Raw genomic sequence first — 17,252 nt, 5'->3', positions numbered from 1 at the left:
ACCAGCAGTTGTAGGCTTATCTAGAACCTATCTGTAGGTATACTCAGGTGCAGCATTTAGGTGAATGCAAGAAGTCATGATTAAAACATAAGTGGCTTATTCTCAAGCAGGTTAACGTCCAAGGCTTCAGTCTAGGAGCAATTTCTGCTGCTTTGTCCCTAGTATTTCATAAAGACAAGTGTCTTTATAAAATAGGCTAGAAATAGTCAGCTACTTGACTTTCATTATAACAGGTTGCCTATGTATATCTGGAAGGTAGACATTGACTCTGACATCTTTGTGGCCCCACTGTCAATGAAAATATTCTAATTCCTACTTAGGTTTCAAAGTTCAATAATACCTCTATCTGTTTCAACGCCATCTGTGCTAGAACATTAAGATCAGCACCATGGTGAGCAAGAATGTACTCAATTTTTCTGTGGCCTTGTCTTGGAGATGTGAGCAGCAATTCCATAACCAAGGGGCCCAGATTTATATGCTCATTGTGCACGTAAATGTCTAGAGTACTAATATTTACACAGGCACATGCACACATTTCTACTTTAGTGCTAGCATGGCACCTAAATGCTATTCTGCAAACTCGTACATGCTTAACTTATACAGAGTCAATTTACAAAAATGTGTACACATATTTGTAGGTGGGAGCCCCCCCACAAGATAAAGAATATTGTAAATTATATATGTCCCTACCACATTTAGGTACCATGCCATACATTTTCTTCTATACTGCAAGTTTCTACAAGGAATCAATGCGGTTTACAATAAGATTTCTAAACAGCTGTCATGAGCAACAGATTACAAGTACGAAGGCAAAGAAATGTCTTCACATTTTGAATTAGAGGTTTGAAGAGAAGAGCTTAAAACGTTGCACCGATCTCGAGATGTAAAAGGAGTTTGTAACAATGATGTCTGTGGTTAGTCCTAAGGAATTTTCACCATAAATGGCATTGTGAACCATGCATGCAATCTTAAACTGAATTTTCCTCCCTACTGGTAGCCAGAGTAATTCCACTATCGAAATGGCTTTGTCAAAAGATTAGTCTGGCAGCCATATTCTGGAGAAGCTGTAATCTTCTATGTACTTTTTCAGTAATCCTGCAATACAGGGAGTTGCAGTAGTCTAAGTATGGAAGCAGGACTGCCTGCGCTACTGTCCGGAAGCTAGGCTCACTTACAGCATATTGAATTGCTCTCAGTTGTCTTAGCCGCAGAAAATTTTTTCTAACCAAGGAATTAGTCTGGTCTGTTAAGGTAAAGTCGGAGTCTAAGATCATACCTAACAGCTTTGATGCTCTCTCAATCATAAGTCTTTCTCCAGTTGCCAGCTTCAATTCTGTATAAAGCAGGGAGTTATAGTTTCAAATCCAAAGGATCTTGGTCTTCAGTTTGTTGAGCTTGAGAAACTGTTTCTTTGTCCACACGCAGATATCCTCTACAATCCTTCCTGTATATTTGGTGGTTGCCACAAAATTGTCCTTCATCAGACACAACAAGAAAATGCCATCTGTGTAGGAGTACGAATAGATTTGTGGAAGTGAGAATTTCCTACCCAGAGCTCTGAGGTATACATTAAACAGGGATGGAGACAGATACTCATACTTATGCCAGCACTGTAGCTGATATAACTGTAGGTGCCTAAATATTAGGCTTGCCAATACTGGATTATGCTAGTATTCTATAGTAGAACATGGGCACCTAGGTTCTATAATAGAAAAGGCTCCTATCACATGGCATCAGAGTGCCAAATGGAGACTCTTTTGAGTCTGCTGTCCCATTTTGATGCTGAAGAGTCTGAGTTCTCTCTTTGGATCACTTCACAAATACAGCAGCTATCTATATCTCACTGGTCTTGGCATTATGCTCTAATAAAGGCCAATACTGGTGTAGCTTCACCTTTGCTTGATACCACTGCAGAAGAGCAGAACCCTAAATTATTTTGGTCAATATCTGATCCTACTAGGTCCTGTGAAGCCTCAGCAGAGAGAAACTGAAGTCTCCCTGGTACCTACAAAATCCAAGTATCCAATACATTCAAGGGTCATTTGGATCTGATATCAAAAAGCATTGATCAGACTTTGATGAGCCAAAGAGCCTCTCTTTCTGCACTTCATGTCCATAAACTCCTTTTCAAGTTATCTGCAGATACGAAGGATACTTAGAGGTTTGATCATTTTTGCCTAGGCATTGTGTAAACCAGTGGTTAGGGTCTTGCCATACTACCAACACACATTTTTAAGCCACTTAGAGACTTGTTTTGGGAGATAGCAACAACAACAATGAAAGGTCAAAGTAAATCAAATAATTTGGCCAAAAAATAGGAATGTCCAGCCAAACTGTTATGGCATCTGAAAAATCATTGAGAAGCAAACACACACAAAAAAAATTTTGAGAAAACTTGAAAAAATGCTTGAAAAAATTCTCTGAGGAATCTAAAAGGAAGAAGGGAGGCCCACATGCACTGTTAGAAGCTGAATAAGTATTTCACCAAAAAAAGTGTTCGCCACAGGGGGGTTGCATGTCTGTATGAATCTGTAAAAAATTTAAATGCTGACAAGGCCCTTAACGATGTGGAAATGAATACCCACAAACAGTGGACTCAAAGCATCTGGAAGCTTACTAGGTTGGGAGGTATTTTCCTATACAGGTTCAATCCAGGTGACATGACCCCAATTGTGAGGATTTGTCAACCTGTTTGCTGTTGGAGAAAAACATTCCTAAAAAGAATTGTAGATTATAAAGTATATGCACAAATGGTAAGCTTGTTTTATTTATGACTTCTTGACTCCTCTCCAAACACAGCATTTATGGTTGTGACCATATTTCTGTTCTGTGTTCACAGCTGAAGTATTGGAAGCAGGACCACAGAAGACAAAAGCAAATAGGGCTGGAGGTGTAGTAGACCCTCATCGATTTTTAGAGAATTGTGTTCATTATGAGTTAGCTAAACTAAAGATGGACAAAGCAATGGGGCCGGATGTTGTACATCTGAAAGTACTGAAGGAACTTAGGGAAGTTCTGGTGGCTCTGCTGGCTGACCTTTCCAATGCTTCTCTTGAGTCAGGAGTGTTACTGGAGGATTGGAGAAGGATGGATGTAAGAAGGAAGTGGAAGTAAGAAGGAAATAGGGTGTATTTAGATTTTAGAAAAGCCTTTGGAAGTGTTCCACACAGGTGTCTAATAAATTAACTGAGTGCTCTCAAGATGGACCCTAAAGTGACAGACTGTGTCAGGAACTGGTTGAATGGAAGGTGACAGAGGATAGTGGTCAATGGAGATCATTCTGAGGAAAGGGATGTTACTAATGGTGTGGCTAAAGTTTTGGCTCTCGGGCCTGTTCTTTTTAAAATTTTTGTATTGCTGAAGGGCTTTCTGGTAAGATTTACATCTTTGCAGAAGATATCAAAATCTGCAATAGAGTAGACACCCCTGATGATGTTGATAACATTAGGAAGGATCTAGTGAAGCTTGAGGAATGGTCTGAAATTCGGCAGCTAAGATTTAATGCTAAGAAATGCAAGGTCGTGCATTTGGGTTGCAAAAACCACTTAACTATGCACGAGACAAGTCTCTTTCAGTTGAAAGGAAACTCCAAAGTGAGAGACAATAGGATGGCGTTAACATAAACGCTGTGTTTGGAGAGGAGTCAAGAAGGCAGGATCACTCATATTTTCCACAAATGGTACACAACTTATAAATTCTGCCAGGAGTATATAAACTTATTAATACAACTGTAAATCAAGGGATATTCACTGGATAGAAGTAGGAGAAGAAGCAGAGCCAGCATTTGCATGCATAACTTACAGAATACGCTAAGTTACAACTTAAAATGCCACTCTTAAGTGCACCCATTTAAGCCAGCCATAGATCTGGCATAAGTGGACGCACCTAGTATTCTAAAAAAACACTAACAGGTATAAGTATTGTTATGTAATATGCTCATTACCTGGATTAGTTTAATGCATGCATTGTGTCGTTCAGTTATAGAATCGCCCCCCAAATACAAACACGTAAATAATAATGTTAGATACATTTTCAAAATGACAGGTTTCATTTGTGTCACATTCCCCTAGTAATTGATAACTGGTGCAAATCTGTTAAAGCAGAGAGTGGCACAAACTTGGTTACAGACAGAAAGAAAGAAAACAACTAAAACTATTAGGCTCCACTATACATCCTGTGGTGAGATATTCTTTCCATCTTCAGTAGCCTGAAACAGAGATAGTATCAATGCATTATGAGCAGTTCCTTTGGAGACCTGATCCATGAAAAAAAAAATTAAAAAAAATCTTCCTGCCCACTGGGAAAATCTAACTACAACACATTAATGCTGACACTGCTTGAGGCTTCAAGCTACTAAGAAAATAAAATTGCCTAATTTAAAAAACTTAGGCATGATACCTCTTAAATAAAATTCAAATCGAATCTTAAAAACATTCTTGTTTAACATAACTTATAACATCTAAGAAGATTCAATCAACATTGATAAACAAGAAGCATTTATCATCCTCCTTCCCATCTGTGCTTTCCTTTTTTTTTCTCTCTTCTTTTTTTGTTTTTTATTTCTCACATTGTAACTTTCCCCCCCCTCCATCCTTTTTGTATCATGTTAGTGTTATATGGTCGATTGTGTGATTGGTTTTAATCCCCTTTTTAATTTTTATATAACTATTTTAAATTTATTGTAAACCGCTCAGACATAATTATAGGCAGTATATCAAATTAGAAATAAACTTGAAATTTGTTATATTAAAGTTTCAGTAAATAAAAAGTAAAAAAAAAAAATAAAGAAATTTGTAAACAGCCACAAAATTTTAAAAATAAATTTAAACCTAAACTGTATGCTTTTGCTGAGATGGATTCAAATAAATATGCAAAGAATGACAAAGCCAAAAATGTAATGATGATAGTGAAAAGCAAAGAATACTAATTGAGAAGAGACAGAGAAGCAGAGTAAAAAGCCATATTACACATTCAAGAACAAAATGTTATATATACGCAGTGAAGGTAATAGGAAACAAGTGCATGTAGCCACATAGTGAACAAGTAATTATTATGAATGAGAAAGCAAACCCTATTGAAGAATCGAGTATGCTTTCACATTCATAATACATTCATTTTCCAAATTGTGGTGCATTCTCACTATTCATATATCCAATATGCGCGATTTTGTGTATTAGCAGGTGCACAAATTATAACCACTATTCACTATTTGCGCTGCTGTATTCGCATATTTGCGAACCTGCGTATTTAAGAATCAGACTTCTTTGCTTTTACTTTTGCTTCTGAAAATGGCTACCAAAAGTCCAGGGAGCGATTTGTAAGCAACAACTCCAAAGAGAAAGAAACATATTACTTCTGTAAGCAGTACTGCAAATAAATAAATAGGTTTGCAACATTCTGAATGTTACATAAGAACATAACAGTTGCCATACTAGGACAGACTGAAGGTCCAACAAGCCCAGTGCCGTTTCCAGCAGTGGCCAACCCAGGTCACAAGTATCTAGTTAGAGCTCAAGTAATAAAACAGATTTTTTGCTTCTTATCCTAGGAATAAGCAGTGGATTTCCTCAAGCCATCTCAATAAAGGCTTTATGGACATCTCATTTAGGAAATTATCCAAAACTATTTTAAACCCTGCTAAGCTGATTTCACCACATTCTTTGGCAACAAATTCCAGAGTTTAAATACACGTTGTATGAAGAAATATTTTCTCCAGTGTGTTTTAAATCTACTACTTAGTAGCTTCATCGCATGGCCCCTAGTCCTTTTGGAAATAGTAAACAAGTGATTCACATCTACTCTTTCCATTCCACTCAGTATTCAATAGTTTCAAGTTTATTTAAATTTGATAAATCGCTTATTACATACTAAGCGAGTAACAGTAAAATATAAGATAGATCTAGAGTACGTTATACAGCTTTAAAAGACCTCTATCATATCACCCAGAGCTGTCTTTTCTCCAAGCGGAAGAGCCCTAGCTGCTTTAGCTTTTCCTCATAGGGAAGTTGTCCTTCTCTGTACCTTTTCTAATTTTGCTATATCTTTATGATATGGCGACCAGAATTGCACACAGTATTCAAGGTGCAGCCGTACCATAGAGTGATACAAGGGCATTATAACATTTTCATCTTTGTTTTCCATTTCTTTCCTGATAATTCCTAACTTTCTATTTGCTTTCTTAGGCACCACCACACACTGAGTCAAGGGCTTCAACATATCCTCAATGTTGACATCCTTTTTCTAGGTAGTGACCTCTAATGTGGACCCCTACATCATGTAGCTATAGTTTGGGTTCCTCTTTCCTACATGCATCACTTTGCATGTGATCACATTAAACGTTATCTGCCATTTTGACGCTCAGTATCCCAGTCTCACAAGGTCCTCTTGCCATTTTTCACAATCGTCTTGTGATTTAACAAATTTGAACAACTTTGTGTCATCAGCAAATTTAATTAACTCACTAGTTATTCCTATCTTTAGATCATTGATAAATATGTTAAAAAGCAGCGGTCCCACCACAGTCCCCTGGGGAACCCCACCTATTTACCCTTCTCTATTGAGAATATTGACCATTTAACCTTACTCTCTGTTTTCTATCTTCCAACCAGTTCTTAATTTATAATAAGATGTCTATATAGTTTTTGTCAAGTGCTGTCCCATCCAAGAATCTAACCTCCTACAGGATCCATTATTCATATTCCAAGTTTTGAGGAACCTAACACCTATTTTCCAAATTACATATTGTTTCATTATTCACAAAGATTTTTGGGAACCATACTGCCACGAATAGTGAGAACACACTATACACTTCTCTCTCGTTTTTTCGCAGGGGATAGGGGCAGAGCCGGACTGTGAATTAAGAAAAACCATGAATATCTTCTCGGCTGGCTCTGACCCACCCAGCCTCCCTTCCGCCTTCCCTGGTGGTCTAGCAGGCTTTCGGGGCAGGAGCGATCATCCTACACTTCTGCCCCGTACATATCGCCAATAGGAAATGACTGCTGTGAGTTCTCGTAGACCAGGGGTGTCCAATGTCGGTCCTCGAGGGCCGCAGTCCAGTCGGATTTTCAGGATTTCCCCAATGAATATATATGAGGTCTATTTGCATGCACTGCTTTCATTGTATGCTAATAGATCTCATGCATATTCATTGGGGAAATCCTGAAAACCCGACTGGATTGCGGCCCTCGAGGACCGACATTGGACACCCCTGCCGTAGACTCTCGAGACTATGACAGGAGCTCACAGTAGCCATTTCCTATTGGTGATCTACACGGGGCAGGAACGTAGGAAGATCGCTCCTACCCTGAAAGCCCGCTAGACCACCAGGTAAGGCCGGGATGCTGGGGGGAAGGCTAAACTATGGGTTTCCCCCCCCCCAAAAAAAAATCACGAATGGGGAGGGGGAAGTGTAACACCTTCAAAAAACCCTAATATATTAGTGACGCCATTACACCATGTCGATGAAGCGTCTGCGCAAAGCGCAGTGAAAAGAGTGAACAGAATGCTAGGAATGATAAAGAAGGGGATTATGAACAGATCAGAGAAGGTTATCATGCCGCTGTACCAGGCCATGGTGCACCCACACCTGGAGTACTGCGTCCAGCACTGGTCGTCGTACATGAAGAAGGACGTGGTACTACTCGAAAGGGTCCAGAGAAGAGCGACTAAAATGGTTAAGGGGCTGGAGGAGTTGCCATACAGTGAGAGACTGTAGAAACTGGGCCTCTTCTCCCTTGAAAAGAGGAGACTGAGAGGGGACATGATCGAAACATTCAAAATACTGAAGGGAATAGACTTAATAGATAAGACAGATTGTTCAACCACTCCAAGGTAGGGAGAACGAGAAGGCACTCTCTTTGTTGAAAGGGGATAGATTTCGTACAAACGTAAGGAAGTTCTTCTTTACCCAGAGTGGTAGAAAACTGGAATGCTCTTCCGGAGTCTGTTATATGGGAAAACACCCTCCAGGGATTCAAGACAAAGTTGGACAAGTTCCTGCTCTACTGGAAAGTACACAGGTGAGGCTGGGCTCATTTAGAGCACTGGTCTTTGACCTGGGTCCGCCGCGTGAGCAGACTGCTGGGCACGATGGACCACTGGTCTGACCCAGCAGCGGCAATTCTTATGTTCTTATGTCTATTTATATGGTCAGTAATTTAGTTTCTCATAATAGCTTCTACCATGTTCCCTGCATTGATATCAGACTCACCGGTCTATAGCTTTTTCAGATCAACCCAAGGGCCTTGTTAAAATCTGGTGTTTCGAATTCAAAGCCTTAACAACAACAAACATTCCTAGTGATTGACTTAGGGCATAATGCATTTGCTATGATAAACTGTTTTCTTTATCAAGCAAGACTCCATACTTCCTAAGTTTTATCACTATCACCACTACGTTTTCTCTCTATTTTTTTTTCTGTTTGTTTCAATGCTTTTTAAAATGCATCAACCTCTGAAGCAAACCCAAGATCTATTGCATAAAGGGAATACATTTCATTTCCAGAGGGACCACTACTACTAATCAGTTCTATAGCACTGTATATTACATTAAATATGTAAGAAAATCCCTGCTCATTTCACCCATCCACCTGACAAGCCATGCCTGCTGAATAGATTACGTCTATCAACTTCTCCCAAGGCTTGCTAATGTTTTTAGCATCTAAAGAAAATTTTCCACATTTCTGATTACCATTCCTACTAGACAACACACAACTCTACTCTCAGTACCAAGTTAAAAGTAAGCAAGCAATGGTCCTGCCCATGAGCGAATGGAACTGCAACATCCCTAACTTCTCTCCAACCAACTGATTGATCAAATTGAAAAATCAGACCTCTACTGGGAGTTACTAATATTGCTCTCATAGATCCTAGACTTGCCTATGTCCTGCCCTCTGTATGCCCCCTTTGCAAACACATGATATGTAAGTTAGGCAAGTGTTTGCAGAATATTGCTTAGGTGTCCTGCTGTCATTTTCATGCACCTAAGTGCTAGTATTCTGGGCTTGTAAATGCAGTGCCTAGATTATACAATTGCCCCCATATAACTGTTACCATTTTCATTAAAAAAAGGGATCATGATGATGTTCCCCTTTCCCCACAACAATCATCTTTATGTGATACGAGGGGCCGCTAAAAGTTCTCAGCCCAAACAACAAAGCTGGGGCAGTCTCCATCAAGAGCTATACACTTAGTCCAGCGATTTTCCACTTTTTTCGTTCAGTATTTTTCCAACGGAATGAAAAAAAGTGGAAGATCGCTGGACTAAGCGTATAACCCTTGATGGAGACTGCCCCAGCTTTGTTGGTTGGGTTGAGAACTTTTCAGTGGCCCCTCATATACTTTTGAGAAGCTGATGTCTCTCTTTCACCCTCATTTCCTTCCCCTACATTAATGTCTCGCAAACTTCTGGGAGCTGCGACACACTAAACCCTGTGCCACGGCTGAAGGGCATCTGAAAATGCTTGGATGTGGACACGATGACATCACGCCAATGTGTGAAGGCCCTCCAGACAGGGTCCTAAGCTCCCAGTAAGGGAGGTGCTGCAAGAGGAGAGACGCCAACAAGGAGAGGTGCTGGAGCTGGCTGACTGCCTACAGAACATGCCTATCGCCACAAGAGACACGTCCTGTAAGCAGTCAGCCGGCACCAGCACCTCTCCTCCTCGTCGGCATCTCACAGCACACCCAGAATCTCGCTGCGGCACACAGTTTGCAATATACTACCCTACACACACACACTTCTCACATTTCCATTAGATCTCCTCAGACTCCCACTGGTTACCTTCATTAGTCACAACCCCCAATGTGGTACTACATACCTGAACAATATGGAAGAAAGCAGCTTGGAGAGTAGTCAAGTTTTTTCATAAATCGAATTTGCCCATTTTCCTTAAGGCAAAAGAAGTTTCTCTCACCAAGTATCAACACAGAATAAGCAGTCTGATTGAAAGCAACAATTCCTATATCTAGCGCTTGCTCTCCAATGTTTAAAACCCAGTCCGCCTTCAAAGAACAAAAACACAAAAAACAAAGAATATATCATGCTGGTCAGTTTCAGCATCAACCTGGAAAAAAATAACCCTTCAGAAACATGTTTAAATCTATTCACATTAGCTGGTTAGTTATCAGAATGCTAACTTTTGCAGTGATCAACTGGGTCAATATTGAAAAGGACATCCAGAAAACAGCTACTAATCAGAATATTCAAGAGCACTATTCAGATAGACCTAGATTCTCTAAGTGGCACTAGGCAGCCTAAAGCACCCACGGAGGTGCGATTCACATCACAGGTAGACACCGGTAATGTAGGCTAGGAAAACCCGGGCCTACATTTCTGGCACCTACCTTTGCCAGAGGCGCGATTCTGTAACTGGCACAGTTATGTAATTGACAAGCGATTGGCGGCCGCTTTTAAAAGCGGCCACTGACAATGGTGCCGGTTAGAGAATCCGAGCCATAGTGCTAGGCTAGAGAGATCCTGAACGTATCCGGACAGTGGCACAATTCATTCTGCTATCCATATCACAAGACAGATCGAAAGCTATATATACATAGCTTTAAATGATACAAGGTACAGTGGTACCTCGGTTTACGAGTGCACCGGTTTGCGAGTGTTTTGCAAGACGAGCAAAACATTCGCAAAATCGGCACCTCGGAAACCGAGCGTGCCTCGATTTGTGAGCAGCGCCCCCCGCAATCCGACACCCTCCCCCCCGCAATCCCCCCCCCCCCCGCAATCTGGCACCCCCTGCCGCAATTCAGCACCCCCCCACCACAATCTGAAGTCCCCCAGACCCACCCGAACCCGCTTCTTACTGTCATCTGGGCCTTGGCACCGGCATGTCCTGTGCGTTGGTGCCAGTGCCCAAAGATTGGCCTCCTCTTCTTGCTGGGCCTTGAGCATCTACACATGCTCAAGGCCTGCAAGTTCACGCTCTCTTGGCAGGGGGTGCCGGATCGCGGGGGGGGTGCCGGATCGCAGGGGGGGCCTTCGGGGAAAGCAATGCCGGTTCTCATGGGGGGGGGGGACAGAGCAGCGCCACTGGCCTCGGAGGTGGGGGGGGGAACGTATCAAAGCGAGTTTCCATTATTTCCTATGGGGAAACTCGCTTTGATATACCAGTATTTTGGTTTACAAGCATGCTTCTGGAACGAATTATGCTCGTAAACCAAGGTACCACTGTATATTGATCTTTCAGTAACTCAGAGTCAATTCATAGAGCATAAAGCCAGGCTAAATATTAAGGGGTCCTTTAACTAAGCTGCGGTAAGCACAGGTTACGCACAGGCATCCCACAGTAATTTTGGGATCAGTATGAACTATCCACGCACTAAAAAATGAAATTCATTTTTGTGTGTCGGGGGCAAGTCTGGGGGGTGAAAATTGGGCATGCTCTGCAGTAATCAGTTACTGCAGCTATATTGCAGCATGCTGATTAGCACATTGTTAATACATGAGCCCTTACTGCCTACAAAATAGGGCAGGGTCTTTACTACAGCAAACTGAAAAATCATTTTACTCCAGTGCAAAAATGGCCTCAACACATGGCAATGACCTACCTAACAACGGTGACAAGTCAAAACCGCGCAGACAATGGCAGGCAGACAATTGTGCATAGGACATCAGTGCGCTGGATTGAAACACTATTTTAAAGCGCTCCGAGGGAGGGGGGGGGGAACTCTCCACTCTGTTGGCGCTCCCGTTGGCATTAGAGGAAACTGTCATTTTTCCCTAAAAAAGAGGAAAAAAAGGCTGTTTCCTCTATAATGGAGATTCCCCCCCAATACCCCCCTAATGGGAAAGCCAACAGTTCTAAGTAAAGTAGAACAGATCGAAGGGAACAAGAAGGTTTAGTGGGCGATCTGGGAGGAGCAAGTTGCAGTAGTTTAAAGTGAGGGGGAAAGGAAGTGTGGATAAATAAAGGTTTTGGTATTTATGCTCAGAAGGAAAGAGGTATATTTAAGTGGTGATATAGAAAAAGAAATGACAGGTTTTAGCAATCTGTTGGAAATGCTCAAAGAAAGAGAAAAAGAAGTCAAAGATGACACCATGGTTATCGGCTGATGAGACAGGATAGATGAGAGTGTTATCCATGGAAATAGAGAATGAGAAAGAGGAGAGGTGGTATTAGGGCAAGATAAGAAGTTCAGTCTTGGCCATGTTCAGTTTCAGATGGTGGAAATGACAGACAAGCAGACAGACTTGGGCCTAGATTCCTGGTGACATTTCTCGTATAGAGAGATAGATCTGGGAATCATTAATTACATTACATTGCATTAGTGACTTTTATTCCGCCATTACCTTCAGAGCGCTTTAAAATAGTGTTTTAATCCAGCGCGTTGACGTCCTGCATGCGACTGTCTGCCCGGCATTGTCCACCCGCGATTATCTCGTGCGGTTTAGTCTATGTATCCCTAACAACATACTAAGGCCACTTTTTACTGCAGTTTGGTGAAAGGGCCCCTAAAACTGGGAGAAGATAACTGAAGTACACGCTTGCCTTACCACTTTGCAAAGTCATGTCATACTATATTAACCATGCTTTGTAAAACTCTTTACCATGCTGTTTTGCCAAACAGTACTCACTATGCTAAGGCTCACCGTTTCATGTTTTACCATTATTGTGTTTTACCATGCTGTTGGCTATGTTTTGCCATCTTGTCTAAGTTTACCATGCTATCTGTTACCATACTACGTCTGAAAATGCACCACCATGGTTGGAGCTACAGCCTAGGTGCCCTGAGGTGTACGTGCAGGCCCACGCGGCTCCTTGTGACCCTGGGTAGGTCACCTGCTCCCCCACTGCCCCAGGTACATTAGATAGACTGTAAGCCCACTAGGACAGTCAGGGAATTATGCTTAAGTACCTGAATAAATTCATGTAAACTGTTCTGGGCTCCCTTGGGAGAATGGTATAAAAAATTGAATGAATATATATATATACTAGCAAAGTTGGTAATTAGAGGTGCAAAACAACATGCTACCACTCTTTTCTGTATATGTTCATTAGTGAAATCAGTTTTCATGCTGCACATACTGACAAATACATGTCTATTTGCTGGTATCTTTAACATGCATTTTCCAATAGGTTCTGCATTCAGCAGAGCCTCTAATAAATTACTCAACAATTGCCAGCTTCTTAACTTGGGTGAGAAAAAAGAAGGCAGCCAGTCACCATACAGGAAAAACAAAGAAGCAGACCAAACAAAAATCCAAATGTTAAAGTCTTTATTAAAACTACTCCCAGAAACACAAAGATGTGCCTGACATGGCCGCGTTTTGCCTATATGGCTGCGTCAGGGGCAAATCAGCTAGTGAAAGGCATGCTAAAAACACCAAAACTGTAAATACAAATGTGCCTGGGTCCATTAAAACTAGCAAAACACTTCAACATTTAGATTTAGGAACCAAAAAAGTACAACTATGTTTACAATGATTTCACCTTGAGTTAAAAATAATTAACATGACAAGTGGAAAATATTGTGCCAGTTAACTACATCCCTGATTACTTATGGTGTTCAATTACCCAGAAAGCAGAGGGTGATAAATCTCTCTCAAATAATTAATATAAAAGCCTATAAATGACTATCAAAATCAAATCAAGTTTGTTATAGTTGGAGATGAAGGGAAATAGAATCCATAATAGTAAAAATGAAAGCAAATGGCAAAAGAATATCTGTATTTAAATAATTGTTTCCAGAGACGAAACAGTCTACACAACACAATTTCATTTCTGGCATATTGCCTTCAACCTCACTTGATCTCTGGCTTTCTTTTTATGTCTGCAAAATTAAGAAAGCACTGTGCTTGTTCTATACTTTCTAGAACTTCATTAACATCCTAGTCTCTAATACCTCCACTTGTAGGTTATTCCAATCCCCGGAGCACTCTACTAATTAATTACCCTTCTTTTCTCAGTCACTTTTATTTACCATTAATTATCTATTACTCAACCCATTTGAAATCGAATCCATAAGAACATGCCATTACTGGGACAGAACATCTAGCCCAGTATCTTTTTAAAAAAAAAATCTTTATTGATTTTCCAATCTTCAATAGTGCAATACATAAATATATCATTTATAATAAATCAATATAAGTCAATATAATTAACTTTCAATTATACATAACCATCCAATTTCTCCCCCCCTATCCACCCACCTAATGATAATTTAATAAAACACAGAAACATAGATTTCCCCAATAACCTTACCCTATTAGCCATATCCTTCTATCCTCTCCCCCCAAATGTAAATATTTAAAAATCAAATTATGACAGAAATAATCCCCCCCACCCTTCCCTGGATGTGCAAAAACTGACTCACAATCAAAAAACCTATTATAGTGAGGTAACATAAGATGTCAACGGGCTCCATACTAATTTAAATATATTACCCTGCCCCAAACTATCAGTGTTCATCTTTTCAAATCTATAACTGGAGCAAAGATTTGCCCACCAGAAAGGAAAATTTAAACGATCATACTTCTTCCGGTTTCGGGTTATCATCTGGATGCCTATCCCAGTCATTATAAGGAAAGACGGCCTTTATATTGATCCATAGGGGGCTTAACATGTAATAATGTTCCACAAATGACTGCCTCATACGTTAGTGGAATTGATGATTCCAAAATGTTATTAATTCTACCCCATATTGATCTCCAAAAGTTAAGTATCAAAGGACAATAGAACAACAGATGATCCAGTATCATAATGTCTAGATGACAGTGCCAGCATCTATTAGATTTAGAACTGTCTAACTTATGTAACCTAACAGGGGTCCAAAAAGATCTATGTAACAGAAAAAAACATGTTTGTCTCATAGATGCTGACGCTGTACATTTCATCCTCCAAGTCCAAATTCGTGGCCATCGAGATGCAGATATACACTGCTTTAACTCAATGCTCTAAATGTCACAAAGACCATTTTGGGGGGTTTTATTCAAGAACTCAGATACTAATTTATACTCCCTGGCATCCTGATGTCCTAACGAATCTGTCTGGAAGGAAAGGATCTGCAGACTATAATAATTTTTTAGATTTTGCTAATCAGGGAACCCCTTCTGAATGGCTTGCTTCAACTGCATCCACTTATAGTTTTGAGAGTTAGCTATACCAAATTTTTGTTGCAGTCATGAAAACTCAAGCATTTTTCCATTTGACCTAACATCATATCCCTGCTTGCATCCACTGCTTCCAGAAGATCCCAGACTTGCCAATTTGAATCTTGGAGTTTAGCCATATGGACTGATATGTGGATTTCTCTACTGGAGTATGTTAATTTGTTAATAAATTTCAAGGTTTTCCAGGAGTCAATTAAAATGCTATTGTCCTTTACATAACTGGGTAATCTGATACTCAACACATGGAACAGTCGCAATAGGGACATCAATTGCCATTCTAAGTATAACCAATCATGGATTTTCCATGAGCTCAGGAAGGATCCAATACATACCCTGGTGCATTATATAGGCTTGCCGCGAGAACCAAAAGTCCCGTGAGAATTTACGGCAGTGTTTCAGTCAGCGGCGCAGGGCGGGACGGGGCAGGAGTTCTAAAAGCTCCTGTGCGTGCTGGCCCGGGTGCGCTGCTGGCTTTTGACATCGGCAGGAGGGGCTCAGGCAGGATACACCACTGGACTACTAGGGAAAAGGTACATGCGGTCGTAAGTACCTACCTGTACATGGAGTAATCAATGATGCTTACAGTAATGAATTTGAGATGGACATTGTCTTAAAAAACTAACTTGTGTGTAAGTAAAATCACACTAAAACCACTAATCATTACAGAAGAATAAGACGACCATTTCTGAAAAATTTTCTAACAAAGAAATGAGAGAAGAAAAGACTAGTTGTTAAAAATTCACCAAAAAAAGTCTCAAATCTAATTCCGAATTTAAACAATTTAAAAATGTAACATTGATCTTCTTTTAAGAAGTAACTTATCAATATCACCTCCTTTGTTTTCATGATATGCTCCTGGAGGAATTCTGTGCAAAAAAATCCAAATTCTGCAAGTTTATTTGACAACATTTAAACAATATTTTTCTTAATTGTTATCCAGAATTTCAGTACAATTCAGTATTTTCATTAAATTATACCAGAGAAAGCAGCATACCTTTGTAAAAGTCCACCTTAGTGAAGTTTGGTTGGTTTGTTTTCATAGTACTTCACTTTGCAAAGGCTCTCAACACTTTTGTGTCTAGTGTTCCCTACCCACTATCAGTGAATTAGGTCTAATGTTTTCCCTCTCTAGTATGTCATGGTTGGAAAGGGATCTCATGTTTCCACTTTCATCCCCCTATCCTTTACCTGATAACCAGCAGCTTTGGAAAGTGGCCCCAGAGGAGGGCCAGCCTGTCTAAATTTAGATTACCCTACCTGGAGCAAAGGGCAGGAGGGGAGCAAAAAAAGTGACACAAGTAACCCACAAAACAAAAATGTAGGGAAATACATCTTTAAAGAGATTAAAGAAACTTGATCGCAGATAAAGGCTAAATGGCCCATTCACAACATCCGCTATCTCCTCCTCTCCCTAAAAGGTAGTGTGCTAGACCAAGGCAGTGCTTCTCAACCCTTTCCTGGGAAGCAGAAATAGTCAGATGGGTTTGGGGAATTACCACAGTAAACATGCAAGAGATTTGCATTGGGTTACAGAATTACCACAAATATGCATGAGATAAATTTGTAAGGTCTGCCCTTGGAAGGAGAAAAGCACCAATACATTGGTATTAAGAGACGTCTGGTTGAAGATAACTGGGTAAATTAGCACTGTTTTAACTGGATATTCAGAAATGGATCCATTTAAGTCAGCTGCAAGATCAGAAAACCTGGAATGATCAGGTAATGTCAAACACATAGAATGAATATTGATTGAGTCAGGTTAACTTTTTTATTATATTTATTTGATCAAATTTGCAAAAAACAAAAGAACCTTCACAAATTCCATAAACCCAACTCCCCTACAACATTCCCCAACACTCTGTGGATCTCTACCCTCAGATACGAAAGAAAAATCATAATACATTTAAAAAAAGGAAGCAGGTCTATTGACATAAGTGTAGGATATAAAATGATTTTAAAAAATTAGAACTCACAAAATGCACAGTTGAGAATTACAAAAGACAAAGATTGCTTTGAATATGAGCACCTGCAGCATTTAACCACTAAGCTAGAGTTTTCTCCCAAGTAGTAAGAACTTGTGCAAGTAGAATAATCAGTGGATTCCAAGCCTTTTGCCAATCATTCAGTCT

The 17,252-nt window shown here is 40.2% G+C and overlaps 1 protein-coding gene across 3 annotated transcripts in view; it reads right to left on the bottom strand.

Annotated features, from left to right (window-relative positions):
- The window catches only part of BBS9 (Bardet-Biedl syndrome 9), a 434,574-nt gene that overhangs the window by 292,908 nt on the left and 124,414 nt on the right, over window positions 1-17,252 (bottom strand). For all 3 annotated transcript variants that reach the window (XM_033930592.1, XM_033930593.1, XM_033930591.1), the window contains exon 8: window positions 9,821-10,004. In XM_033930592.1, coding sequence (XP_033786483.1) covers window positions 9,821-10,004 — 184 coding nt within the window. The remainder of the gene's footprint in view (window positions 1-9,820; window positions 10,005-17,252) is intronic.

Source organism: Geotrypetes seraphini, chromosome 2 (genome assembly GCF_902459505.1).
Source record: "Geotrypetes seraphini chromosome 2, aGeoSer1.1, whole genome shotgun sequence".
Lineage (NCBI taxonomy): Eukaryota > Metazoa > Chordata > Amphibia > Gymnophiona > Dermophiidae > Geotrypetes > Geotrypetes seraphini.
This window is presented reverse-complemented; position numbering and strand designations above follow the sequence as displayed.